General features: G+C 43.8%; 2 protein-coding genes across 3 annotated transcripts; one reads left to right on the forward strand and one right to left on the reverse strand.

The window, feature by feature from the left end:
• Window positions 1-1073: 1073 nt before the first annotated feature.
• On the reverse strand, window positions 1074-6775 carry LOC134029026 (zinc finger protein 721-like). 2 transcript variants are annotated; one of them, XM_062472992.1, is made up of 2 exons: window positions 5347-6775; window positions 1074-2681 (listed from the first exon to the last, which is right to left on the reverse strand). In XM_062472992.1, the coding sequence occupies exons 1-2, from the start codon at window positions 6639-6641 to the stop codon at window positions 1691-1693; spliced, it is 2286 nt and encodes a 761-aa protein (XP_062328976.1). In that variant the 5' UTR covers window positions 6642-6775; the 3' UTR covers window positions 1074-1690. The 2 variants fall into 2 exon arrangements, with proteins under 2 accessions (XP_062328976.1, XP_062328975.1); XM_062472991.1 differs by having other exon boundaries at window positions 1074-2503; window positions 5337-6775.
• Window positions 6776-9430: 2655 nt separating this feature from the next.
• irs1 (insulin receptor substrate 1) lies at window positions 9431-22087 on the forward strand. Its single transcript, XM_062472949.1, has 2 exons — window positions 9431-13137; window positions 19517-22087. Exon 1 carries the CDS (start codon window positions 10004-10006, stop codon window positions 13121-13123), a length of 3120 nt encoding a protein of 1039 aa, XP_062328933.1. The 5' UTR covers window positions 9431-10003; the 3' UTR covers window positions 13124-13137; window positions 19517-22087.
• The last annotated feature ends 5400 nt before the right edge of the window (window positions 22088-27487 follow it).

Raw genomic sequence — 27487 nt, forward strand, 5'->3', positions numbered from 1 at the left:
ATTTACATATCCTACTGTGTTCTGATAGAAATATGCCGGTATGAATTAGGCCTACAATATGAATCTTGACCATACCGTGAAATCTGCGGTAGAGCCTTCCAGAAATGGTATTTGTCACAGCCCCATTCACACCGGGCATGGCATAAAATTACCGTACGGAACATAAACCCCAAAACAATCTACGCAAATGTTGCAATCAATCTTCCGCATCCTCCATCCATCAGTGGTAGCTAGGTCTTCATTCCTGGTCCTCAGGGACCCCCTGTCCTGCACGTTTTAGATGTTTCCCTGCTCCAACACATCTGATTCAAATGAATGGTCGTTAACAGGCTTCTGCATAAGTAGTTAACGACCCATTTATTTGAATCAGGTGTGTATCCATCTGGTAATCTGGTAGACCATCGTTTTCGGCCTTTGTCGTTCAGTTTTTAAACTACACTTCCGACATTTACAGGAATTTAAAGGTTGGTTAGAATTTTGAAATGTTTATTGTAGAGCAACAGATTTTTTTTACCACCAATTTACAACAAATATTGAACAAAGTTTTATTCTAATCCCATAAAAGTACTGTTGAAAGCTACGTGTTAGCTCTTCTTCCATGGCAAAGCACCGCAGACAAATTCCATTCATGTGACAAACCTGCCGTAGCCTACTCCATCCAAACCCGGCCGAGTGCAGCAGATTATGGCCGGTGCGGATTGCATTCTATTGAAACAAATAGACTACAAAAATAAGAACTCATCTATCGTGATATATAGCCTAGTTACCGTCCGTGCTACACAATTATAGTTTTGTACATTTTAGGACATAGGGCTGCCTATGTTTAACTAATCTTTGTTCCTGTCTTCATCTTCCAGTGACGTAGGAGAGAAGGGTGTTAACTGCCATTAACTGCCCTATAATTTGGCTGTTATCTGGTAAATAAGACAGTAAACCCTTTTTTTTAAGAACCATCCAGTCTCTTGACCCTTTACTTACAAATGTAAATACAGAGAAGTGCGTCCGTATTCTCCAACAATGGATAAAGATCAGTCTGCATTGGACAACTGATCATCAAATTCAAATGTATTTATTCGTATAGCCCCTCTTACAAGCAATGTCACAGAGGGCTTCACATACGCCCATAGAACTGCCCCTTAACCAACCTAAACCCTCAAGGAAGACAAGGAAAATTTGAGAACAAATTGAAGAAACCTTGGGAGGAGCAGTTCAGAATGAGAATTGTGTTTAATCGCCAAGTAAGTGGTCATAAACAAGTAATTTACTTTGGAGAGCTGGTGCATACAGTAAACATACAATGAACAAAATAAAAATGTAGAAAATGTACAACAAAATATAACAAAATACTGGCAGAGCTATACAATGTAATATAACATACTCAGTGCTCTCCTTCTCCAAAGACAGTTGGTGAAAGAGCTGCAGAACACAGGCTGTTATGTCCCTCGCCCTGTTTACATGTGTGTTCTGTCTTGTGTGTTTGTCTAGTGTTAGGGCCTTTCCCTGTACAAGGTTCGTAACACAGGCTAAGCAGTCTTACATTTAAAAAAAAGTTAGACAACAAAATGTTAGGAGGAGCAGTCTACAACAGATGATTTTAGATTTTTTAGTTGTAGGCCAGTAGTTCTTCCAGCTGTGGGTCATACAGAAGTTCTCTCAGGTGGTGACTTCTGGGACAGCTTGGCCCCAGACATCACTGCTTTGGGGTTTTTCTACTGTGGACACGCAGATGACTCTTCAGATGGACCTTCGTTTTACCTGAATAGTCACAGAGGTCACAGCTGTAGGGCTTCTCTCCAGTGTGGATTCTGCAGTGAATTGTGAAACTGTTGGCATGGCTAAAGGTTTTACCACAGAGATAACAGCTGTAGGGCTTTTCTCCAGTGTGGATCCTGCGGTGAACTGTCAATTGACCAGTCTGGCTAAAGGTTTTATCACAGAGGTCACAGCTGTAGGGCTTCTCTCCAGTGTGGATCCTGCTGTGAACTGTGAAATTGCTAGCCTGGCTAAAGGTTTTACCACAGAGGTCACAGCTGTAGGGCTTTTCTCCAGTGTGGATCCTGCGGTGAACTGTCAATTGCCCAGTCTGGCTAAAGGTTTTATCACAGAGGTCACAGCTGTAGGGCTTCTCTCCAGTGTGGATTCTGCTGTGAACTGTCAGAGTGCTATCACTGCGAAAGGTTTTACCACATAGGTCACAACTGTAGGGCTTCTCTCCAGTGTGGATCCTGCAGTGATCTCTGAAATGGCCGGCCTGGCTAAACGTTTTACCACAGAGGTCACAGCTGTAGGGCTTCTCTCCAGTGTGGATTCTGCGGTGAACTGTGAAACTTTTATCACTGCTAAACATTTTACCACAGAGGTCACAGTAGTAGGGCTTCTCTCCAGTGTGGATCCTCCTGTGACGTCTGAGATGGCCAGCCTGGCGAAAAGTTTTACCACAGAGGTCACAGCTGTAGGGCTTCTCGCCAGTGTGGATCCTGCTGTGAGTTGTCAAATTGGAAGCCTGGCTAAAGGTTTGACCACAGAGATCACAGCTGTAGGGCTTCTCTCCATTGTGGATCCTGCAGTGAGATCTGAATTTGGAAGCCATGCTAAAGGTATGACCACAGAGGTCACAGCTATAGGGCTTCTCTCCAGTGTGGATCCTCATGTGTTTCTTGAGGTAACTGGATGAGGAAAGGCTCTTCCCACATGTATCACAGTGATGTGTCCCCAAAACTCAGCTCTCTTTTTGTTCTCTGTCTGGTTTCTCTGGATCCTGTATCTAGTTTCTGGAAGCTTGTTTCTCTCTGGTTGATCCTCTGTCTGGTTACTGCTTTTTCTCGTTGAGTCTTTCAATAGTTGAGTCTCTCTCTGTAGTCTCTCTGGTTGAGTCTCTCTCTGTAGTCTCTCTGGTTGAGTCTCTCTCTGTAGTCTCTCTGGTTGAGTCTCTGTAGTTTCTCTGGAGCCTTAAGGTTTCTTCTCTGTCTAGTCTCCGCCCATGATCAAGTATGATTGGCCAGTAGGGGATCTGGAAGAAACAGTTTCAAGTTAAAGGCAGGGTAGGCAAGTTGCACGAATCTAGCTATTTTAGCTTATTTTTGACACGATTCAAACTAAAATATCCCACTTCTTCCCTTCAAAGCAAATCCCACAAAACTACAGAAATGAGCATTGAGTGGAGGGGCAGAGTGCACACAGGTAGGTATAGGTAGGTTGACAGGTAGCCCGTCCAAACAATAGTCAGGGTACCCCTTAATGATTGGTCGTTCTTATTACAGTATTGCGACGCCCACAGATGTCAGAATGATTTTAGATTACCATAAAACCTTTAGATATAGTGGTTGCTATCAAGACGTTTAGTTACTTTCGCCAAATATGACAAAAAGTTATTCTCAACAACATTGCCCACCCTGCCTTTAATTACTACACGATAAGGATTACATGTACATTTACAATAAAATGACTTTGGATTGGAATTGCAAAGTTTGAAATCCAATGAGATTATTATACTATATTGCATGTGTCTCATTTTCTATTTAAAAACGGAGTTACAACCTAAAAAAGAAATTACGTAATGTTTCCACTGCAGCAATACAGAAGACAGCACACTGTCTTTATGCTGCCCACGAGGGCGGTCAAATTAAGGTTCACAAAACTGGAGTACGTACCTTGAGACTCACAACACTGTCTGCATCTAAATAACATAAAATAATGTTACATTACACTCTTCACAACGTACTAACATATCCCCATTAATAAAGGCAAACACGGAATCTAGCTACTGTAACAACACAATGGAAGCTACTGTAGCTAGTTAGCTAGCACCGAAATTAGTTTAAAACCAAGTACTAAGTCGCAAATCCTGGATACCACGTCAAAAACAACGCATATTATGCTAGCACTTACCTTCATAGCTGTTAACACTGCAACAGAGCTTTGATCTTTAAATACATTAAGCCTCAAAAGAAATGTTAAAACGTAGGGAAACTTCACTTAACGTATGACAAACTACGGTACATTGATTTAGACTCTACAGCTCATGTAACCATGGATACAAACCAATGACTAAAAAGTCAATGATACAAACACTCGAGATGCAGTTGCACATTTGAAACACCTGGTGGCACAGGAACGGTAAAAGGCTACAACGATAGGCATGCATGCATCATATTTTAATTAATGTTCGTTTTAGACCATATTGAAGAGAAGGGTTTTTCTAATTCTATAAATGTATGCGTGATTATTAAAGGAAAATCATCCTTTATCAAGAAGATTTCAAGCAGAAATTTTTACAATAATTCTCCGTCCATACAACTTCATTTTCAACCACTTTTATTACAAGATAGAGGATAGAAACTTACAGCATATGAAACATATATAATTATGTGGGCAATGTAGAACAACAGACAGATTCGAAATATATATCCTTTTGTTAAAAGTTATGATCATTCTAGTTATAAGTGGGGAAAATTGAGCGGAAGTACGTAGAAGGGCAGACAGGCTATTACCGCCCAGCCCTATGTTTAACACATCTCTGTTCCAGTTTTCATCTTCCAGTGAGGTATGAGAGAAGGGTGTAAACTGCCCTGTTATCAGGATATCATCTGGTAAATAGGACAGTAAACCCTTTTGTTTCAGAACTATCCAGTCTCTTGACCCTTTACTTGCAAATGTAAATACAGAGAAGTGCGTCTGTATTCTTCAACAATGGATGAAGATCAGTGTGCACTGGACGAGTGATCATCAAATTCATTTGTATCACCATTTTTACATGAAATGTCACAGAGGTCTTCACATATGCCCATAGAACTGCCCTTCAACCAACCGAAACCCTCAAGGAAGACAAAGACAATTTGAGAAAAAATTGAAGAAACCTTGGGAGGAGCAGTTCAGTGCTCCCTTCCTCCAAAGACAGTTGGTGAAAGAAAGGTGCAGAACACAGGCTGTTACGTCCCTCGCCCTGTTTGCATGCGTGTTCTGTCTTGTGTGTTTGTCTAGTGTTACGGCCTTTCCCCCTAGACAAGGTTTGTAACACAGGGTAAACAGTCTTACATCAATAAAAGTTAGACAACAAAATGGAAGAAACCTTGGTAGGAGCAGTCTAACAGCAGAGTATTTTAGCTGTTTTAGTTGAAGGCCAGTAGTTATTCCAGCTGTGGGTCATACAGAAGTTCTCTCAGGTGGTGACTGCTGGGACAGCTTGGCCCCAGACATCACTGCTTTGGGGGTTTTCTACTGTGGACACGCATGTGACTCTTCAGATGGACCTTTGTTTTACCTGAATAGTCACAGAGGTCACAGCTGTAGGGCTTCTCTCCAGTGTGGATCCTGCAGTGATCTCTGAAATGGCCAGCCTGGCTAAACGTTTTACCACAGAGGTCACAGCTGTAGGGCTTGTCTCCAGTGTGGATTCTGCGGTGAACTGTCAATTGCCCAGTCTGCCTAAAGGTTTTATCACAGAGGTCACAGCTGTAGGGCTTCTCTCCAGTGTGGATTCTGCAGTGAACTGTCAATTGCCCAGTCCGCCTAAAGTTTTTACCACAGAGATCACAGCTGTAGGGCTTTTCTCCAGTGTGGATCCTGCGGTGAACTGTCAAATTCCTATCACTGCTAAAGTTTTTACCACAGAGGTCACAGCTGTAGGGCTTCTCTCCAGTGTGGATTCTGCTGTGAACTGTCAAATTCCTATCACTGCTAAAGTTTTTACCACAGAGGTCACAGCTGTAGGGCTTCTCTCCAGTGTGGATCCTGCTATGCTCTCTGAAATTGCCAGCATGTCTAAAGGTTTTACCACAGAGGTCACAGCTGTAGGGCTTCTCTCCAGTGTGGATCCTGCTATGCTCTCTGAAATTGCCAGCCTGCCTAAAGGTTTTACCACACAGGTCACAGCTGTAGGGCTTTTCTCCAGTGTGGATCCTGCGGTGAACTGTCAAATGCCCAGTCTGGCTAAAGGTTTTATCACAGAGGTCACAGCTGTAGGGCTTCTCTCCAGTGTGGATTCTGCTGTGAACTGTCAGACTGTTATCACTGCAAAAGGTTTTACCACATAGATCACAACTGTAGGGCTTCTCTTCAGTGTGGAACCTGCAGTGATCTCTGAAATGGCTGGCCTGGCTAAACGTTTTACCACAGAGGTCACAGCTGTAGGGCTTCTCTCCAGTGTGGATTCTGCGGTGAACTGTGAAACTTTTATCACTGCTAAACATTTTACCACAGAGGTCACAGTAGTAGGGCTTCTCTCCAGTGTGGATCCTGCGGTGAATTGTCAATTCCCCAGCCTGTTTAAACGTTTTATCGCAGAGGTCACAGCTGTAGGGCTTCTGTCCAGTGTGGATCCTGCTGTGAACTGTAAAACTGCTAGCATGGCTAAAGGTTTTACCACAGAGGTCACAGCTGTAGGGCTTCTCTCCAGTGTGGATCCTGCTGTGAACTGTAAAATGGCCAGCATGGCTAAAGGTTTTACCACAGAGGTCACAGCTGTAGGGCTTCTCTCCAGTGTGGATTCTGCTGTGAATTGTCAAACTGTCAGCACGTCTAAAGGTTTTACCACAGAGGTCACAGCTGTAGGGCTTCTCTCCAGTGTGGATCCTCATGTGCTGCTTGAGGTTGCTGGATGATGAAAGGCTCTTCCCACATGTATCACAGTGATGTGTCTCCATAACTCAGCTCTCTTTGTTCTCTGTCTGGTCTCTCTGGATCCTGTATCTAGTTTCTGGAAGCTTGTTTCTCTCTGGTTGATCCTCTGTCTTGTTACTGCTGTTTCTGGTTGAGTCTCTCTCTGTAGTCTCTCTGTTTGGGTCTTTGTGTAGTCTCTCTGGTTGAGTGTCTGTAGTCTCTGTGAAGCTTTAAGGAGTCTCCTCTTTCTAGTCTCCGCCCATGATCAAGTATGATTGGCCAGTAGGGGATCTGGAAGAAACAGCTCCAAGTGAATGAGAACTCAGCTTTCACATATAAAAAAACTCTTTTGTCATAATGGGCCACTTTGCATTTGTAATGTTGATCATTTGGTGAGAGGTGTATGTTTCTCAGGTTTATTTTTTACTGGAGAAACACAACACAGTGATAAAAACGTTATCTCTGGCATACAACTCATCACAGTAATTTGGGTTTCTTCAAAATACTGTTAGCATGTATGATTATTACTACACAATAAGCATTACATGTACATTAACAATAATCACGACAAAAAATAATCAATAACAAAACAAATCACGGAATGTTTATGAGCACTCAAGTTACAGTATTGGCTCCACTGCAGCAATGCAGAACACAGCACACTATCTATGCTGCCCACGAGGGCGGTCAAACTAAACTTCACAAAACTGGAGTAGGCTAGGTACCTTGAGACTCACAAGACTGTCTGCATCTAAATAACAAAAATAATATTACATACACTTTTCACAACGTACTAACATATCCCCATAATAAAGACAAACGATGAATCTAGCTAACAACACAATCGAAGTAAAGCTAGCCAGCTAGCACCGAAATGAGTTTAAAACCAAGCACAAAGTAGCAAATCCTGGATACAACGTCAAAAGTAACGCATATAATGCTATAATGCTAGCACTTACCTTCATAGTGTTACAACTGCAACAGAGCTTTGATCTTTAAACACATTAGGTATCAAAATAAATGTTAAAACAACAAACAAAAAGTCAATGATACAAACACTCGAGATGCAGTTGCACATTTGAAACACCAGATGGCACCAGTACAGTAAATTGCATGCATCATCGTATTAAATCGTTCACTTGAACTGTGGAAACCATATTGAAGAGAATGGCTTTTCTAATTCTATAAATGTATTTGTGATTATTTAAGGAAAATCATCCTTTATCAAGAAGATTTCAAACAGCAATTTTTACAATAATCTTCTCCATCCGTACAACTTCATTTTCAACCACTTTTATTACAAGATAGAGGAAAACGTATGGCATATGAAACACAGGCCTACTTTTTTTCCACAATCAAATTGGCCAAACAACTAATATATATTTAGCTTAAAAGGTACTGAAGTTTCACAGAAATCTGAAAAAAACGAGGCTATACAGTAGGCTACTACTACGGTCAGTAGCTCACTGATCGTATCATTTTGTCCGAAACTCGCGTTACTCCTTCAAACAAATGCTTCATAACTAAAAGTCACAGTAACTTGTTTTTTTTTTCAAAATACTGTTAGCATGTATGATTATTACTACACAATAAGCATTACATGTACATTAACAATAAAATTACTTTGGAATGGAATTGCAAAGTTTGAAATCCAATAATATTAACATATCTATTGGGTCTCATACTGTATGTGTCTCGTTTTCTACTTAACCCTCGTGCTGCCTTCGGGTCACATGACCCAAAGGTTCATAACGAACCATCGTTGTGTTTACCCAATTTTACCCAATACAAAAACAAATAAAAATAATTTTCTTTTAACCTTCGCAATGTGGGGGGTCTGAGACAGCCCAACGGTTAAAAGAAAATGCTTCACTTTGTTTTTGTATGCGGTAAAGTTGTCGCAATACGACGGTGGGTCACAATGACTGATGGGTCAGAATGACCCGAAGATAACACAAGGGTTAAATAGGATAGTTACGTGAGCCCGTGGAAATGGAACGGTAGATGGCAGCATATAGCCTAGCCAATAATAGGCTACTATATGTTTTCATAGGACTTTAATAGTTGTCTACGTTAACACTGGTGGTCCCCGAAATTAGCATGTTTCAACCAGGCTTGCTGTCAAGATCTAGGCCTACTCGGTGGCATATGCAAATAGGGCACATTTTGTCTAAATGTACCTCAAATAATTTTATTATTATATTAGACATATTATTATTATTATATACTCATATGTGTTGCCGGTTCCGGTCTATGGACTAGTCCACACATTCTGCTGATATATGTTACGTTTAAAAAAAAAAACGGATATAGATGCAATTGTGATTGATTGACTTTTAGCCAATGAGATCATTACACCGAGTGTCTCTACCTATAGGGAAAGGCTGCTAAGATTTTGGTGCTAAGGTAGGTTGTGTCCCAGGCATTTTCCAATGTAGTCAACACGTTTTGTAAGCCGGCGTTCGCCGCGTGCATTGTCCAATATAGATGAAAATGCGCCCAGAGCAACAGCAGGCACCGATGTTGTCACTAATAAGGAGGACCAATCATATTCATCCTATATCTATAAAATTATAGATTATAACAACCAGATTATGTCTTTCCGCTGTGATATTTTTGGACAGTTAATTGGTGTATCTTAAATGTTGACGTGGCATCGGTAGGCATATTGCGGTCTTTAGTATTGTTATTTTTATTTAAGTGTCGGCTACACCCTTCACCGGCATCTCCAGTGTAGGTTACTGGATTTTGACGGCAGTGGAATCTCATGAACCTCGTTTTATAAAATAGCGGCTGTTCCTGTGACACAAAACGTGCGTACCTACCCTAGACTCGCCACTCATTAATCTCCAGCTCAGACTGGGATCGGTGGACAAGGATCCACACAAACAACCACGGTGCCAGCCAAATCGGTAGCCGAATTATACCTGGATCCGTCACGCCCGCTCAAATTTGATTACGATGGACTTGTTTTTTAGGAAGCGATTGCTTACGTTCATAGCTATATGTTTTTTATCTTGCAGTTTTGCGGAATAGCTACAACAAACTTGGGTTCCATAATAATAATGATTGTCTTGATAAGAACTCTGGACTGAAGAGTAAGTGTACACCATCAATAGATTTGTTTGAATATATCATGGAGCATAATTTTCAAAGATGTGGAGCCTGGAGATTGTACCTCAGTGGCGACAGTTTGACAGGGTCCTTTCTGGCTGCTTGGGCCACTTTATAGCATAACAAGGCTTAATAGAAATTCTCCGAAGCCAATTGGAGAGCTGAATTTCCAACCATGGTACGTTCATAGAAAGCAACCGAAGGTACGTTCAATGTACAAGTAGTAGTCCAGGTTACCATATGATCTGGAGAAAACATACCTGCTTTGCACCCGGATGTACATTTTTCCAAAATGGCAAGTCTTATTACTGAGCAGAACTGTTTTTCAGACGTAAGAAAGGTGGGCTATTTAAGGAAACCTAAAAGCATGCACAAGAGGTTTTTTGTCTTGCGCGCGGCTAGTGCTGCAGGACCCTCGAGGCTCGAGTACTACGAGAACGAGAAGAAATGGAGACACAAGTCTGGAGTGCCCAAAAAGGTGATTCCTCTTGAGACATGCTTCAACATCAACAAAAGGGCTGATTCTAAAAACAAACACCTAGTTGCCCTTTACACCAAGGAGGAGTATTTTTCCGTTGCTGCAGACAGTGAGCAGGAGCAAGATTTATGGTACCAAGCACTAGTGGATCTACATAATAGAGGAAAGGTTCACAATGTTGTAGCTGGCAGTAGGATTGGGGAAGAGAGTTCTGGAGAACACATGCCAGGACCAGCCTTTTCGGAAGTCTGGCAAGTTATTTTAAAACCAAAAGGCCTTGGACAAACCAAAAATTTGATTGGGATTTACAGATTGTGCCTCACCAAAAAAAACATCAGCTTTGTAAAATTGAATTCAGATGCTGCAGCTGTTGTGCTCCAGCTAATGAACATACGTAGGTGTGGCCATTCAGAGCATTTCTTTTTCATTGAAGTGGGGAGATCAGCAGTCACCGGGCCTGGAGAGTTCTGGATGCAGGTGGATGACTCTGTAGTTGCTCAAAATATGCATGAAACTATTTTGGAGGCCATGAAGGCAATGAGTGAAGAGTTTCGTCCCAGGAGCAAAAGTCAGTCCTCCTCAAACTGCTCCAACCCTATTACAGTGCCTTTGCGACGACATCACCACAACAACCCGCCCCCTAGTCAGGTTGGGTTGGGCAGGAGGTCCAGGGCAGAGAGTGTCACCGCTACCTCGCCTGTAGGCCCGAAGCACAGCCAGTCTTTCAGAGTCAGAGCATCGAGTGATGGTGAGGGAACCATGTCCAGACCCCTCTCTGTGGAAACAGGACCAGGAAGCCCCAGTCCCGCCAGGACCCAAGCTCTAAGACACCGAGGGGCATCCCGGCTGCACCCTCCCCTGAATCACAGCCGGTCTATTCCCAGGTCTTCCCGGTGCTCCCCCTCCGCCATCAGCCCTGTCAGCCTATCCTCTAGCTGCACCAGTGGGCACGGCTCCACCTCCGACAGCCTCTACCCCCGCCGCTCCAGCGCCTCCATGTCTGGCTCCCCGAGTGACGGAGGGTTCATCTCCTCTGACGAGTACGGCTCGAGCCCCTACGACTTCACAAGCTCCTTCCGCAGTGTCACACCGGATTTGCTAGGCTACACACCGCCCACGACGGAAGAAGAACTGAACAACTACATCTGCATGGACAAGCCGGCAGCGCTGCCCGAAGGGAGGTCTGGCTGCAGTCGTCCTTGTGGTGCATCCCACTGTCTGGAGGATGCAGAGCAGGAGAAGTGTTTCAGAAAGCGAACGCACTCCTCGGGGACCCCTCCTCCTCCGACACTTAACCAGCGAAACACCCCGTCTCAGTCATCCACGGCTTCTGTCAAGGAGTACACGGAGATGATGCCTGCTAACTCCTGCAGCCACGGGTCGACTCACAGGGAGGCGTCCTTACCAGCCTCAGACTCGTGTGCAGACAAGGGCCTCAGCAACCTCACTAAGGGGAACGATAAGGTGCCGAAAGACGACGGATACATGCCCATGTCTCCCGGTGTGAGCGCTGCCTCCAGTAAAGGCACAGACTACATGCCCATGAGCCCTACATGTGTGTCTGCACCCCAGCGCATCATCAACCCCCGCCAGCACCTCAGAATTGACCCTAACGGCTACATGATGATGTCACCCAGTGATAGCTGTTCTCCAGATATAACTACCTTTGGTAAAATCTGGGCCCCCGGGGATCATCTTAAACCCTCTGTGGACAGCATAGACGAGAAGGTGTTATCATGTGGAGATTATATGAACATGTCCCCAGCCAGCGGCTCCACCACCAGCACACCGCCTGATTGCTACTTTAACTCTGTCGATGAGCCAAACAGGTCCATGTACGCCTATTTCTCTCTGCCTCGCTCCCTCAAAAAGGGTCACAGGGAGGCAGAAGCGAGCCCCCTGCACCTCTCTCTCAGCTCTGGACGCCTGGCCTTCGGCGACGACTCGTCATCCACAAGTAGTGACAGTCTGGGCGGACTCGGGAACTCCCAGTTTGCAGCCAATCCCAAGAGAGCTGAACGGATAAGACTGGATAGACCAGCACACCTCTCTCTGGAAGACAAGTCTATCACTCTGTCCAGTGCCCAAGATTGCCCCTTACCCTCAGAGCCCAAAAGCCCTGGGGAGTATGTTAATATTGAATTCAGTGACAAGGTGTTCTCAGAAAACACCCCGTCAGAGTACATGAACATACACCTGGGAGCCCAGGGCAGCACGCCCAGGACTGCAGACAAATCTCCACTCAGCTCAGATGATTATGCAATACAGAGAGAAGATTACGCCCCTCCTTCTCCAGTTCTGGTCTGTGAGAGCCTGCAAGGCCGGGGCTACAGCACTATTAATCCGGGGGCTTCCTGCACCGAGTGCTCTGACACACAGAGAATACTAAACACCTCAGTGTCCAACGATGAAGCCAGCTCATCCTGTGTGTTGCCTGGTCCCGAACTATCCTGGCTGGGGGCGGGTCCTTGCTCGGGGCATGTAGGCCTTCTTGGCCCTTCGTCGGGGCTGAGCGCTTTTACCAGGGTAACGTCCAGCCCCAACTGGAACCAGGGAGCCAAAGTGATCCGGGCAGACAAGCAGGGCCGGCGTCGTCATAGTTCAGAGACCTTCTCCTCCAAGGGGAACAAGGGGACAGTCGGCTCGACCGCGACCAACACGCAGGAAGTGAAGCGTCACAGCTCTGCCTCGTTTGAAAACGTGTGGTTTAAGTTGGAGGAGTCACAAGTTGCCCACGGGAAGAGGGAGTCTTCACTAGGTGCCGGTGCCAAGAATCATAACAAGTTGAACTACATGGACCTGGACCTGGACAGAGACCAGCCCCCTCCTTGGTGGGGTTGTAGCCAGACCAGGTGGCAGGAGCACCTTGGTAGAAGTGGGCCAGAGGACTTAAGCGCCTATGCCAGCATCAGCTTTAACAAAACTGAGGAGTAACAACTACAGAAAAGGTGAGAGGCATTTTTTTTTTCACTTTTTTTTTTTTCACTCTTTTTTTTTTTTACTTCACTCAGCTTCGTGGGGTTCACAGTAAACAGTTTGGTATCATTGGACCACGAATAAGTGTCAAGACGTGATGCATTCAGTGTCGTTGTGTAGGCAGGAAATGTATCCTGTGAGTAAACTTAATTGACGGAAGAAGCGTACTTGGTCACAGAACGTCGTCTATGCAGCTGACCCACACGTGTCTGCGTAAGGCTTAGCCGTTGCAACTTTTTGAGAAACCGTGACTTGAAAATGTTAAAATTCGGTCCGAATCTGCACAGCAAGTGTTGTAGACCAGTGAGCAGACCACTGGGCTGGTGCACTTGGGTGTCACTTCATGTTGAAAACAAGGTCATCCTTGTAATGTGTGGAGACTGTGCATGCGAGGAAGTATAGCAACTAACTTTATATAACCATCTATGAGCCAAGGCCTAGGGATGAGGTAAAGATGATCCTGGTTCAAATGAATATGGACTGTGGTTTCAACAATATTAGCACACGATCACTGGATCAGAAAAGAAAAGAAATGTCCATGAGGGTTAGTAACAACAAACCATCTTTGGCAACAGTGCAGGCATAAACATAAGTGTCTGGAATTGTGTATCATAGTGGAGGATCTCCAGGGGTGACATCTATAAAGGCGCATACATACAGGAAATGGCCTCTGAAACATGCTTATGGCTGTTTCTACTGTCAGATGTATATCAATAAAACTCCTATGTTCGAGAATACGTGTACCTTTGCACGGTTTCGACATCATGCTTAAGCAATGATTAAGTAAGTAAGTAAGACTTTATTTATATAGCACTTTTCATACAAGAATTGCAGCTCAAAGTGCTTTACATAAAATCAACAAAACAATAATACAAGTGTTGATCTAAACTAGCCGCACTCTATCTGCGGTCTCTCGAATCCATCTTAGATCCGAGCTGCCACTTGCAGTTTCTAATACACAAACAAAATAAAGACAATTTACTGGGCGTGTAATGGCTATTTCTTAATGAATATTTATAGCTCACTCCTATTTATTGTAAAATAGGTTGTTTTCATTTGGGCCACTAGTGAATTATGCAAAACACAACCAATGAATCCAAATTCCCCACGGTATCGAGAGGAAAGAAGAGTTCCTGCTCATCTAACCTGGGGTCCTTCTCTGCCCTCTGCTCTCACTCTCCAGTGGCAGAATAAACGTCCCTCTCATTCACACACCTGTCATTGACTTTACGATGAGTAACAAGCGAGTGTATGAGTAAAGTTCATTACTTTCCCTGGTATATGCGAAACTGACCCCTTTTATTTTATGTTGTATTTGAGATGCATGTAGCCTGCAATGCATGTCTTGTATCAGACGGGTCTGGTAAAACACAAACAGTCCCTAATCACTTTAGTCCTATTAAAACTCTGCACTTTTTCAAATTCTTTCAAACTTTCAAATGCTTTTATACATTTGGCCACGGGTTGTGCTTCTGCAAGGCTTACATTTACATTTAGTCATTTAGCAGACGCTCTTATCCAGAGCGACTTACAGTGGTACAGGGACATTCCCCCGAGGCAAGTAGGGTGAAGTGCCTTGCCCAAGGACACAACGTCATGGGCAGAGCCGGGAATCAAACCGGTAACCTTCAGATTATTAGCCCGACTCCCTAACCGCTCAGCCACCTGACTCGCTATGAGTCAGGTGGCTTGAGCTTGAGGCTTGAGCTGAATCTTCTCGCGGTGGCGTCGCCCTCCCTTTGTGCCCAATTCTGTCTTTATTGTACGAAACTTGCTCAAAATCGGGTGGCCATGACACTCATTTAAGTAGACGCAAAGCAAACTAGGAGGGGGAACGATGGACATAGGAAAGCGGGTTTAAAAATGTTGGAGGGGGGTTGGGGGAATAGCCAGTGGAATGTGTGTAAAAGGCTAAATGAGCACATTGTTTGTAGCTCCAGGGATAGAAATCTGCCTCTAGAATTTACACCGGCTTTTGTACCTGTTTTACTGGGGGCTTATTAAAGCTTCTTGGTGGAGCAGAACGAGGCTGAGAGGAGGGACGAGGAAAGGGAAGACGACAAACAGAGAGGGGAAAGAGCACCTAATCTTTCTCCTTGATGATACCTCAGTAGGTGTACAGTATAACGCTGTCTGGTCTATCTGTTTCCGTATACTCTGTGTTTTCTACGGTTAGATCAAGCCTCCAGCTATACAGCTTATTGAACATAGAGCTGCTTTGATGTGGTGCCAAAGCACAGACCATAATAGAGACTACATGCGTTTCAGCTCTCAGGGCTTGCTGCCCGGTGAACCTGATGCTCTGAGAAGGGTTAGCTGTGCTGCTAAACCAGGGAGCTGACTGGCTGCGGCGGGAGCAGGCTCGGTCCCACCCCGCCCCACCTTTCTCCCCGACTCACTTCCATGGAGTCTGCCTTGCCAACTCCAAGTCCCCGAGTGCATTGTCCTCGCATCACCTCCTCGGCCTGCAGTGCCGGGCCAACAGAGGCTTGGTTGGACTGCATACACTACACTTACTGTTTAGCCGTGAGGTCCAGCATGTCTCCACCATGGTCACCATCATAGGTTCCTGTAACTCGGTTATTGAGTGATCCTTAATATTGAGCATAGGCGTTTGTCTCTGTGTGTTATGGCTTTTTATAATCGTGCAGACTGCGTCCTCAGGCTGTGCTTAGTAGACTAGGTTTCTGTCTTCAATCCTTTCCTACCTAGTGGGTATATAACGTTGATAACTAAATTAACATGTTGGATCAGTGTTTCCTTTTTTCTTTAAATAGTTTGAGTTCTCGCCCAACAAAGGACACAGAAAAGAATCTGTGATGTCCTTCAGGTATGTGGTTTAACACTGAACCTTGTGGACCACCCCCCCCTCCCTCCATCACCCACACAGAGGCTGTTTGATCAGCTCTGAGATCACCCTGTGGCCTCTAAACCAGGACTGGAGCACAAGCTGAAAGAGTTTGGTTTATATGCTTGCCGCTCTCTAAACCCTTCATAACAGTAACCACAATAATGGTGAACTGGAAGCCAAGCACAAGGAGTGGGTGAGATGTTTGGATCTAGAGAGTGTCTAGAAAAAGTATATTGTACTAAATGCATTTTTTAAGTATGTATTTCCAGCATGATACACCCTCTAGGTTGCTATGTCTGGTTCCCAGCAGTCCCTAACATGGCGTCCTGCCAGTGTATAAGGTTTCGAGAAGTGCGTATGTCCTATTTGAGGTCACAGAAACATGAGTGGAAAGTTTTTGTGACGTTTGCCGGCCGTGGCATTCTTCTATGTGCACCTACTACATTAAGGCGCTATGTCGATCTGTGATGTCTGTGCTCAGGTACTTCAAGCTGCTTGACTGAGACGCAAAGCTTTTAGTGACCCTTTCATAAATCTACCCCACTCTGTTTCACATTGTTTTGCCTTTTGTTTGACTGCTAAGTCTAGTGATCTCCAAAAGACTCACAGATGCATGCGAGTTGTTCAGTTCTATGCTGCATTTTATTATTGTATAGACTGAATTCAGCTGATGCAGAAAACGGTGCCAATGATGAATGAAAATAGTTCCTAATAAGAATGTAGTTGTTGAAATAATTAGTGACTTGTGGTAGCTTTTGAAAGGACAGTACAGGCATTTGATTAGCCATCTTGGTTTCTCTGTGGAAGTATTTGGGAGTTGCTGCGGAAAGGGGCCAAGTAGGGAGCGTGTGTCTCAGTCTCGACTTGTTTAAGTAGGAAAAACATCTGGATTGTGTGGGAGTGGGAAGTTTTTCCTTTGCTCAAAAGAATGACATATAGGCATATAGTTCTCTCCCACATCAGACAAATGTTAATACTAGTGTTTGGTTCTTTTGATAAAAGCCACTGAGATGGTGTGCCGTTTTACAATATATATATATATATATAAAACGGATTTTCGATTTTGGTGTTAACTAAGTTTGGGACATCGAAAATCCATTTTTCTAATCTCAGTTTAACAAACGGTGTGATCCTTTATGTAAACAGCTTAACAAACGGTGTGATCCTTTATGTGATGGTTTGGGCTGAGGTGCGGTCTGTGTGTTTGTCACTGGTGTTAAAATATGTTTGTTTCTGCTGTGCAAGGGAGAAGGGAGTCAGTTAAAGGGTCACATACATGCCCAGACATAGTGAAAGCCTATGTGGAGGGAAGGTTTATTTATGTTCCTTGCCAAAGTAGTTCCCCTTTCAATATATATATATATATATATATATATATATATATATATATATATATATATATATATATATATATATATATATATATATATATATATATATATATATATATATAAAATTATATTTATGTATTTATTTAACTTTACAGACCACTAGAAAATGCATGCCTTTTTCTATTGTTTGTTGTGAGTGAAGATCAATTGAGAGAGATTTAATTGATATTTTTTCGTATTTGATTAGATGTAAACCAAATACAGAAATATCTTGTCTACCTGAGTATTTTGCCCATTGCATCCCCTGATTCTTTATATCTTATTGGCTGTCCCTCCTCTTCACCCTTGATGGCTTGCTGTCTTTTAATCAACTTATTGTTTGATACTGTCCCTGAGTGATAGTATTAAGAGGAGAATTCTCCGCAGGAGAATTGTCATACAAAATGTATGAAAGCTTATTGTAGATGTAATAATCTATGGGTTTAATACAAATAAAATGTTACGCTAGTAAAATATTCATTTTTTTTTAAATAATGCAGTGTACTGTTTGTAGTTGAAAAGGGCGTTTTGAATTTCAAAGCGCCGCGTGTCCGCATCTGTTCTAGTGTGTGCGTTTAAGCATAGTATACTACTACACGGGCGAGCGACGAGAGAGGGAGGATCGTTGAGTTCTGTCGCTGAACATGACCTGCGCTCTGACGTAAGTCGGAGAGAATGTCAACGCACTTTGTGGTCACTCATCTGTAATAGTAATGCTATCCTCTTACTGGGGATATGCTGGCTAAATGTGGTCCCCTGCTCCCCTCTCACGCCCCCCCCCCCCCCACACACACACACACACACCCTGATTCTGCTTCCTGCTGTACTGTAAAGCCAGCAGGAGGAGATTAGGTAGCACCCCTAGCTCACTACCGTATTAGGAGCTCCTGAATCTATGACCAGGTTCCTTTTGTATGTGTGATTGCGTGCACTGTATGTCGTGTACCGTATGCATGTGTGCATACATGATTTCACTCTCAGTTCTGCCTGCTGTTATTGCTATGCAAGCGTAGGGTGCATAATCATGTTGGCTATTTCAGACATGATGAGGTGTGTGTGTGTGTGTGTGTGTGTGTACGTACGTGTATGATTTTGGGGCACATGCAGCATGTGCTCATTGAAAAGCTTCTTAGTTGAAGAAGCGGACCAAGCGACCACAGTTTACCATCTGGAAAATTCCTGTACTAATAGCAGCATCTAGAGCTTTATACTTTGGCAGTGTTGGAATGTCATCTTAAACTGTCAGTTATGTGTTTGGACTTGTGGTAAAGAGCAGAAAGCCAAATCAATTTCAGATCTAAAGAAAGTAAGGTTGGGTGCATAGGGCTGCTGTCCTTTCATATCCTTGTTTTGCGCTAAGGCTAGGAGCAGGGCATGTCTTTATAATATTATAATAGTCTTTTTTACTAGGGTTTACAGTATCACTTATTACATTACAGTATATTTCTCATATCCATCCAGTGTGGAGCAGCCAATCAGCTCTTGAGTTGAAGCTCACTCCAGCAGGTCTGGTCTGACACCCTTTTCAGTCTCCTCAAGTACATGCTGTTTGTCTAATGCAGGGGATCAGGTTTGCCCACGTCAGTTTCCTCGGCAAGGGAATGACGGCAAACTAGTTTTGATGAATCCTAAATGAAAGGTTGAGTTGGTTATTTAGTTATTATCACAGTATCTTCATGCACAAACAATGTAGAGCTGATCAGGGGGAGTCAGGTGGCTGAGCGGTTAGGGAATTGGGCTAGTAATCTGAAGGTTGCCAAATGTCGTTGTGTCCTTGGGCAAGGCACTTCACCTTTCTTGCCTCGGGGGAATGTCCCTGTACTTACTGTAAGTCGCTCTGGATAAGAGCGTCTGCTAAATGACCTGCTGATGCCCCACGTCAGGCAGTAAAATAACGCCGTACTAGACAAGGATATCATTTCATAACAGAAACGTTAAATGGTCTGGACAGACTCATCCCTTTGATGTGCTAAAGGACAAGGACAGAAATATAGTAGGCCTACATTGTTACACTGACACACTGAACAGATTCTTTCAAATCCTCTTGATGTCAGGCCAAACGGTGATGTCACCCAAATATTGTCCATGTCTAAGGTCCGTTTTCTAATGCTGTTTTCCTCTTCATTACAGAATAACGATCCAGCTCTTCAGATGGTTCCAGGCTGTAGATCCTTCCACGCCTGAACGTATCTTTCCACTGGGTGTTGCTGATCGCACGTCACAACACGTATCTAATCTATAGCCATCACCACTCACAACCTCACAAACTGGACCTAGGTACAGCGGTGCTGCGCACGTCAGTACATTACATTTACATTTAGTCATTTAGCAGACGCTCTTATCCAGAGCGACTTACAGTAAGTACAGGGACATTCCCCCCGATGCAAGTAGGGTGAAGTGCCTTGCCCAAGGACACAACGTCATTTTGGACGGCCGGGGAATCGAACCAGCAACCTTCTGATTACTAGCCCGATTCTCTAACCGCTCAGCCACTTGACTCCCTAGCAGTTGCCTGCAGCTCAATGCCACGCCGCCTCCGCAGTCAACTTCCTCGAAGAAGAAGCGGCAGAACCAGGCGGCTGTCTGCCCAACCTCACCTCAGGACACAGATCGCTGCCATACAAAACCGCACTGGAATCCCCCCCCCCCCCCCCCAGACCTTCCAGCCTTGTTCTCTTCCATCTCCGCATACATTAGCTTTAGTCCATTTTAGTTATGGTATTTGTATCAGTTTGAATACTGTTTCTCCTATCCCTCTGGTCACGTCTGCCTTTTTTTTAGCTTTTTATTGAAAAACAAGTTGGCGCAAGTCGGCTGCTACCATGACAACAAAGGTGCTTTGCCTGGGACTCCAGTGCATCCTTCAACGGATGAGGTACTTGATCTAGAACCTTACAAGTTCCATGTTCCAGTGGGACTAGACCTCAGCATGTCAATGTTACATCAGTAAGACACTCTCTGACATATCAGGGTCCTATCTACAGATTGGATGACACAGCAAAGCTTTCGGTACTAATCATGATACGAGACTGTAACTCTTTTAATGTCAGTTTGACTTGTGTGTTTGACTGAATGACTGCTAGTAATAACCATTTTGGGCTCCTTTTTGTGTTGCGTTGCTTTTCTTTAGACATATCAAACAAGAAACCTCAGGCTCTGCTCAGAATTGTTGAATAATAACAAGGCCAGTCACTAGTACATTACTCGGGGTACTGTAGAATCACTAGACGATCTAAGGCCATCCCACCTGTCTCTCAGATAGCGATACACCTGGAGAGACTTGGAGGTCAGTTGAAGGCTGTGATAACATTAAATTAATTAAATTATTATAATATTTTTCAGGAGAAAAAAAACGGTAACCGATTCGCAATTCAAGATGTATGAAAAATAATAAATTATACTTACTGCGGAAAACTTTTATGAGCAACATTTGTATAACATTTTATTAACGTTTGCTAACAAATTGCTATATTTAAGCTATAAAAGTGCTTGCTTTAAATTGTTTGTTTTTTTTTGCTTTAAGAGTTGATGACATTTATGTTCCTGATATTTGTATGTTGATGATGTAATAGAAGCTTGCCTTGTCTTATTACTTAGAGTTGGGTTGCTTTTGAGGTTTTTTTTATTGGAGGAATCAAATTGATTCAAGGTACTGCTTCCATAGAGTGCAAATTAATTTCATACACGCATCACAGTGGGCCAGATCCTGGGAACTTTGAACTCTTGATTCTGTGTGCACGTCATCTGTTAGTGGCAGTTGGGCCTGTGTGCCATTTTAATAGGCTCTGGCTGTTTCTGTCACCTAACAGGCTTAGCTGTGCTCAGACATCAACCCTCTGTGCTACTTTCACAAGCAGAATAGCTCCTTCTTACTGGGACGCAGTGCAGAAACACTGCTCTCACAAGCAGAGTAGCTCCTTCTTACTGGGATGCAGTGCAGAAACACTGCTCTCACAAGCAGAGTAGCTCCTTCTTACTGGGACGCAGTGCAGAAACACTGCTCTCACAAGCAGAGTAGCTCCTTCTTACTGGGACGCAGTGCAGAAACACTGCTCTCACAAGCAGAGTAGCTCCTTCTTACTGGGACGCAGTGCAGAAACACTGCTCTCACAAGCAGAGTAGCTCCTTCTTACTGGGACGCAGTGCAGAAACACTGCTCTCACAAGCAGAGTAGCTCCTTCTTACTGGGATGCAGTGCAGAAACACTGCTCTCACAAGCAGAGTAGCTCCTTCTTACTGGGACGCAGTGCAGAAACACCGCTCTCACAAGCAGTGTTTCCTTTTCACCCTGCTTCCCCTCATCATGGGAATCACCTTACAGTACATTTTAGATGGTCTCACACGGGATCAAGTAGCTGTATTAATTGACATTGAAACATTTCCACCAACCCGGTCATTCACTGTAAATAATGTATTGCAAAAAAAAAATATGGATCAGTGAAATGCATGAATGGATGAGTTGATAAACTGAATGATGGATGAATGGTGTGAAACATCCACATGGATGACAAGTGACTGCATGAATATTGGATTAACTATTGAATGACCAGATGATGATGATGATGAACAACTGAATAGATGTACAAATATGGGAAAGGTTGAATGCAGGAGATGGGGCTCTGCTTGTCCCTAACCTCTCTTTTAGTCTAAGAAATTCATTCAACTTTCTGGAACTTACTCTGTAGTAAAATCTTTTTCGCACATTGAGGTCTTTATTTTTGATGGTATTTGTTTGGTGTTAAGGGTGCGGGGAAGGTGTGTGTACATTTCTCTCTTTAAAGTTTGTGATACGAAAGGTCACAAATACCATCCGTCATGAGACATCGGTCACAAAGTGGAAAAGGAATTTTGTACTTAATTCACTTTGAATGAGGGTGACTCAAATTAGCTCTAAACATCAGGCGCATCAGCAGTTAACAGTGAATTAGACGGTCATACTTTGGATGAGACGGGCAAGAACAGTGGAAGGGGGCATTCACGATACACTACAACACACACAAACACGTCTCTGCTTTGACCTACCAGTGGAGCCATGAGTCAGGACTGTCAACCTTGAGGATTTTCTCTGAGTCATCTCAGCCCAATGTTCTGTTCTCTTTAATCTACCTTTCCTCCAACTATCACAATGTCTATGCACCCCTTTATTGCTAAATCAACTAAATTGACTTTTGTTTTTTTATACTGCCTCAATATATTCTAGTTTCATTGTACACACACGATAATATACTGGCCTTTAATGGAGTACGACAACTGCACTCAGTCTAAGTTTAGCCTGGCATCTGCACAGGACCCGGCCAAGCCTCCACACAACTGCACCGTGTGTCAGTGGGCGGAAACAGAATTTGAGAATGACTGGAGCAATGTCAACACAAACACTCAAGTAGCTTTGTACGTGTGTAATTATTGATCAAACAAAAATACATCAAAGACTTCAACAGAGGTCAATAACCTAAGAGTGAGGTGTAGAATTAGAGAGAGACACAGAAAGAGGGAAAGAGAAAGATTGAGAGAGGGAGGAAGGGGGGGGGCAGAAAGAGGTAGAGAGGGAATGGTTTTCCTCGTCCTCCTTCACATAGAGAGTGACCTGGACAATGTCGTGGCAGTATGGAATGACGGCGGTACCCTGATCAGAAAGCTCACAGTTGCACTCTACCCCAGACACCTTAATGTGAAGTCCAAAGAGAGAGTGCTTACCCTCTCTGGCCTTGATGAACCCCTTCACCCTGCTAGCTCTGGGATCAAAACCAATAGCTGCCAAAACCAATAGCAGGCTGCTAGCCTGGCTAGATCATACAGCCTGCTAGCCTGGCTAGGTCATACAGGCTGCTAGCCTGGCTAGATCATACAGCCTGCCAGCCTGGCTAGGTCATACAGGCTGCTAGCCTGGTTAGGTCATACAGGCTGTTAGCCTGGCTAGATCATACAGCCTGCTAGCCTGGTTAGATCATACAGCCTGCTAGCCTGGCTAGATCATACAGCCTGCTAACCTGGCTAGGTCATACAGTACCAGCATGCTAGCCTGGCTAGGTCATACCGTACTAGCCTGCTAGCCTGGGTCCAGCTATAAACTTTGCTCTGCTGGGCTGTGAGTCTGGAAGGCTGATTAACCCTCGTGCTGCCTTCGGGTCACATGACCCAAAGGTTCACAACGAACCATCGTTGTGTTTACCCAATTTCACCCAATACAAAAACAAATACAAATAATTTTCTTTTAACCATTGCAATGTGGGGGGTCTGAGACAGCCCGACAGTTAAAAGAAAATGCTTCACTTTGTTTTTGTATGAGGTAAATTTGTCGCAATACGACAGTGGGTCACAATGACTGATGGGTCAGAATGACCCGAAGATAACACAAGGGTTAAGAGCCTCTCTGAGACGGTGGATTGAGACAAAGGAAAGGACAGAAACAGTGAAAAAGGGGGGTGGAATTTGAGTGTTAGTGTGGAAAGAGTTGTTTTTCTATAGTGAAGTGAAAAAATGTAATGTAGGTTATCACCATAATGTGGGGGGGAAAGGTGATTGCTTGTGTTCCCAATCAAACGTCAGTTTCCAGTTTCAAACAAGTTTTGCCAGTCAAGTTAATTTTCAGTAGACAACAGGCTTTCTTCCTATTTCTGTGTTTTGTTGTGTCTTTGCTTGTGTTTTTGCTGGAGTCGACGGCCGGCATTGTTTGTGTCACATTCACGGTCAGTTTCTTTGGACACTGGCCCTTCTGGGTGGTGAGACTGTTACCACGACGACCGCCAGGCATGCGACTCTCCTGGCCCTCATCCTGGCCCCCTACACACTACAGATCTCCCATAAGCCTCTGCTCTCCCCACACACCCTACCAGGAACAACAGGTCTCAACATTCCATTCCCGTTTCCAGGGCTACCCCCATACCGACAACACAGCCAGGCTTCTTAACCCTTTGCTAACCTTCCCTTGCCACTTCCACTGTCACACATGCCACACACAGGCGCATACGCACCCCCCACCCTCACACGCATCACACCCTCTTACACACACCAAAAATAAAACACTTACCATTCACTTTCATGCGTGTCACACACGTCACACACACACACTTCTTACATATTACACGTTTCTCTTTTAAGCTGCCGATCATTTACCGTGTCGCAACGTGACACAATGTAACGCATGTGCTCGGGGATCTGCTTCATGTTTTTACCTCAAGGGGGAGTTAAGCTGCATTCAAATTTACATTTAGTCATTTAGCAGACGCTCTTATCCAGAGCGACTTACAGTAAGTACAGGGACATTCCCCCGAGGCAAGTAGGGTGAAGTGCCTTGCCCGAAGGACACAACGTCATTTGGCAATCGAACCGGCAACCTTCTGATTAATAGCCGATTCCCTAACCGCTCAGCCATCTGCCCCCTCAAATGATCACTGGAACATTCATAGCTTAGTCTGGTGTAAAACTTGATTGCATTAATGAGCTTTTGGGTTGGCTCCAACCATTCACATTCCATGAGCCTTTTAAAACGTAAGTTCTTTGACTCAAGCATGTGACAACCACCTCTCATAAACATTGCTTTAGCCAGCTACATCACCGAAAAGCAAGGTTTTCAATGGTCACACTACTCGATTGCACGAGAGACACAGAGAGAAATAAAAACTTGTATGCAACATCAGGATCCAGGCCTGGCTTTGAACCCTATATATATTGAACCCTAACCCCATTTCTCTCTGCACATGGGAAAAACAAAAGCTCACATGTCTATTTGCTCATGTGTGTTTGTGTGTGTGAAAGTGAGAGAGAGATTTAAAGGAAAGGAAATGGTTGAAACAAATAAACATAGATAGCTGCCATTAGTTGGCGTGTAGGTGACTGTGTTGGGTTGACCCTGACGACATGTGAGTGTGAGGGAGAGGGCAGGTGAGGTGAGATGTTGTTGGTCAGAAGAGGGGGTTGGTGTGCAAATGCCTGAAGAGCCCTTCGGGGGTTGTTGTTCCCCCTTGGAGCCAGGAACAAGTGAGTCTTAACAGGCCAGACACATCAAAGGATGCCTGCCTGCCTCCAGCCTATTGACGAACGTAGGAAGAGGGGACACACAGGGGAGAAGGCCTTGGGGGTCAGTCTGCTTTGTCTAACAGAACATGGGCAGTGCTGGGAAGGCCAGGATTGAAGATGACAAAAGGTGGTTGGCAGTTGATTGTGAATTTACCCGTTTCTTCCTACCCCATGACGCTACACATCCCTACACATGTTTTTCATCCTGTCATGCCATTGTCCTGTCAGGGTTTGAGGGGTGACCTAGTGGTCACTGTGTTTCATGGCAGCGCTCAGCTAAAGTGCATCTTTCTGTCAGCAGATTTTTCCTTCTCACCACCTGTTCCCTGTTGTGCGCTGATTACACCCCTCTTTAATACCCTCTTTTTTCCCTCCTTCTTTGCCGAAGAGTTTTCCGATGTGTAAAGACCAGTTCCATATCCTGCGATACATTATTTTGTTCCAGCCACGTTGAGCCGCTTCCCTACCCTTCCCTGGACATATTGGACTGCCTTCCCGATCTCGGACGCTGCCTTTCTCGACTACATTTTTTGGATCACCCCTCTTTGAGTTACCTTCTACGGCTTGCTTTCTGTTTTGTTTCCAGAGCCTTGCTTGTGAGATTTCAGTTGTCCTTTAATAAACTTTCCGTTCCGCACTCCGCTTTTGGGTCCTCCTTGCAGCCAGCCGTGACATGTCAGTTAAATGGGACGTCTCTCCTACAACTAACACCACGTGTCAGACAAAGTTTTTGATCATTTAGGTTTTGCTGTTTACATTTGTGAGATTTGTGGTATTTCTGTGGTGATCTCATAGGGCAGGAATGAATCTCACTGAGACTATTTAGCCTGCTAAATGAGAGAGAAAGGGGGCCTTGGCAGGATACATGGGCCCAGAATCAAGATTTTCACTGGGAAATGCATCTTTGTTCATCACCAGCCCAGCCTGACAGTCAGAGCCTGTTTGAACTAGTCTTCTGGCTGGCTCAAACACTGGACAGGCACATATAACAAAAATACACTTTTTGTTGAAAGTTTAGAAGAAAAAAAAATTTGAATAAAGTTTAGAAAAGTTTTCAAAAGGTTAAAACATACATCGATATATTTTTCCCATCTGGACCTGATATCTGTGGTCAGAATATGTGACCTCCCTGTTACATGTCTGAAAATGTCTGACACACCAACCAAACCATCTCAGTTGTCTTATCTGTCCTTGCTATGTATAACCTGAAGAAGATCACCCATCTGGTTAAGGTCTGGACCTGGAAACAAGAGGTCACATATTTTGATAGCTGTCGTCAGGTTGATTTTTTTTTTTGAAAGGTTAAACAAATCTTTTTGAAAGAAAGTTTTGATTTTTTTTCTCTCAAAAGGCTTGAATATATTTTGAAACTTTTTCTTTGAAACTTTTTTCCCTCCATCTTGACCTGATAGCTGTCGTCAGAATATGTGCTCGCTAGCTGCTATCATTTAGACTGGCAAGGCAACCTGTATGTTGATTTAAGTTCCAGATGAGCTTCAAACTCTCCATGTACTGTGAGTGGTTAGACTCGTTACCAGGGCATAACAAGCACACCACACTGAAATGCAAAAACATTTATTTCTCCCATAGTCAATTAATTCCTCAAAGGAATACATTGTTACAATGATCATAATCTTTTTTTGTCTTTTGACATATTCAGAAAAATAAATACTCAAACACTCTCAGTGCAAGAAAGACAAAACTGTGACATCACTGTGTTTTCATTTTTATCTCTTCCACAGTGTGAACGTTTACACAAAATAGAATATATATACATCCTTAGATTCAGTATTTACCTTCTTGGGAGCGGGCCAGTGGAAGCTAGACAATCATAACAGAACTTTCCTTTGTACATTACAGTTGATAAACATACTGTTTAGAGATGGTTTGAATGGAATGGACATCACCGACAATGTAGTCACTTGTTAAACTTCAAACTGTTATGCACCGAATGTTACAGACACAAAATAGTATCATTTGGTGTTTGACATGCTGTGTCCTTTCCATTTATTACATTTTTTACGAAACAAACCTTGTGCATAACTACCTGTATTGTGCCTTTCTAGAACTCAACAGTAAGATAAA

Source organism: Osmerus eperlanus, chromosome 11 (genome assembly GCF_963692335.1).
Source record: "Osmerus eperlanus chromosome 11, fOsmEpe2.1, whole genome shotgun sequence".
Taxonomy (NCBI): Eukaryota; Metazoa; Chordata; class Actinopteri; order Osmeriformes; family Osmeridae; genus Osmerus; species Osmerus eperlanus.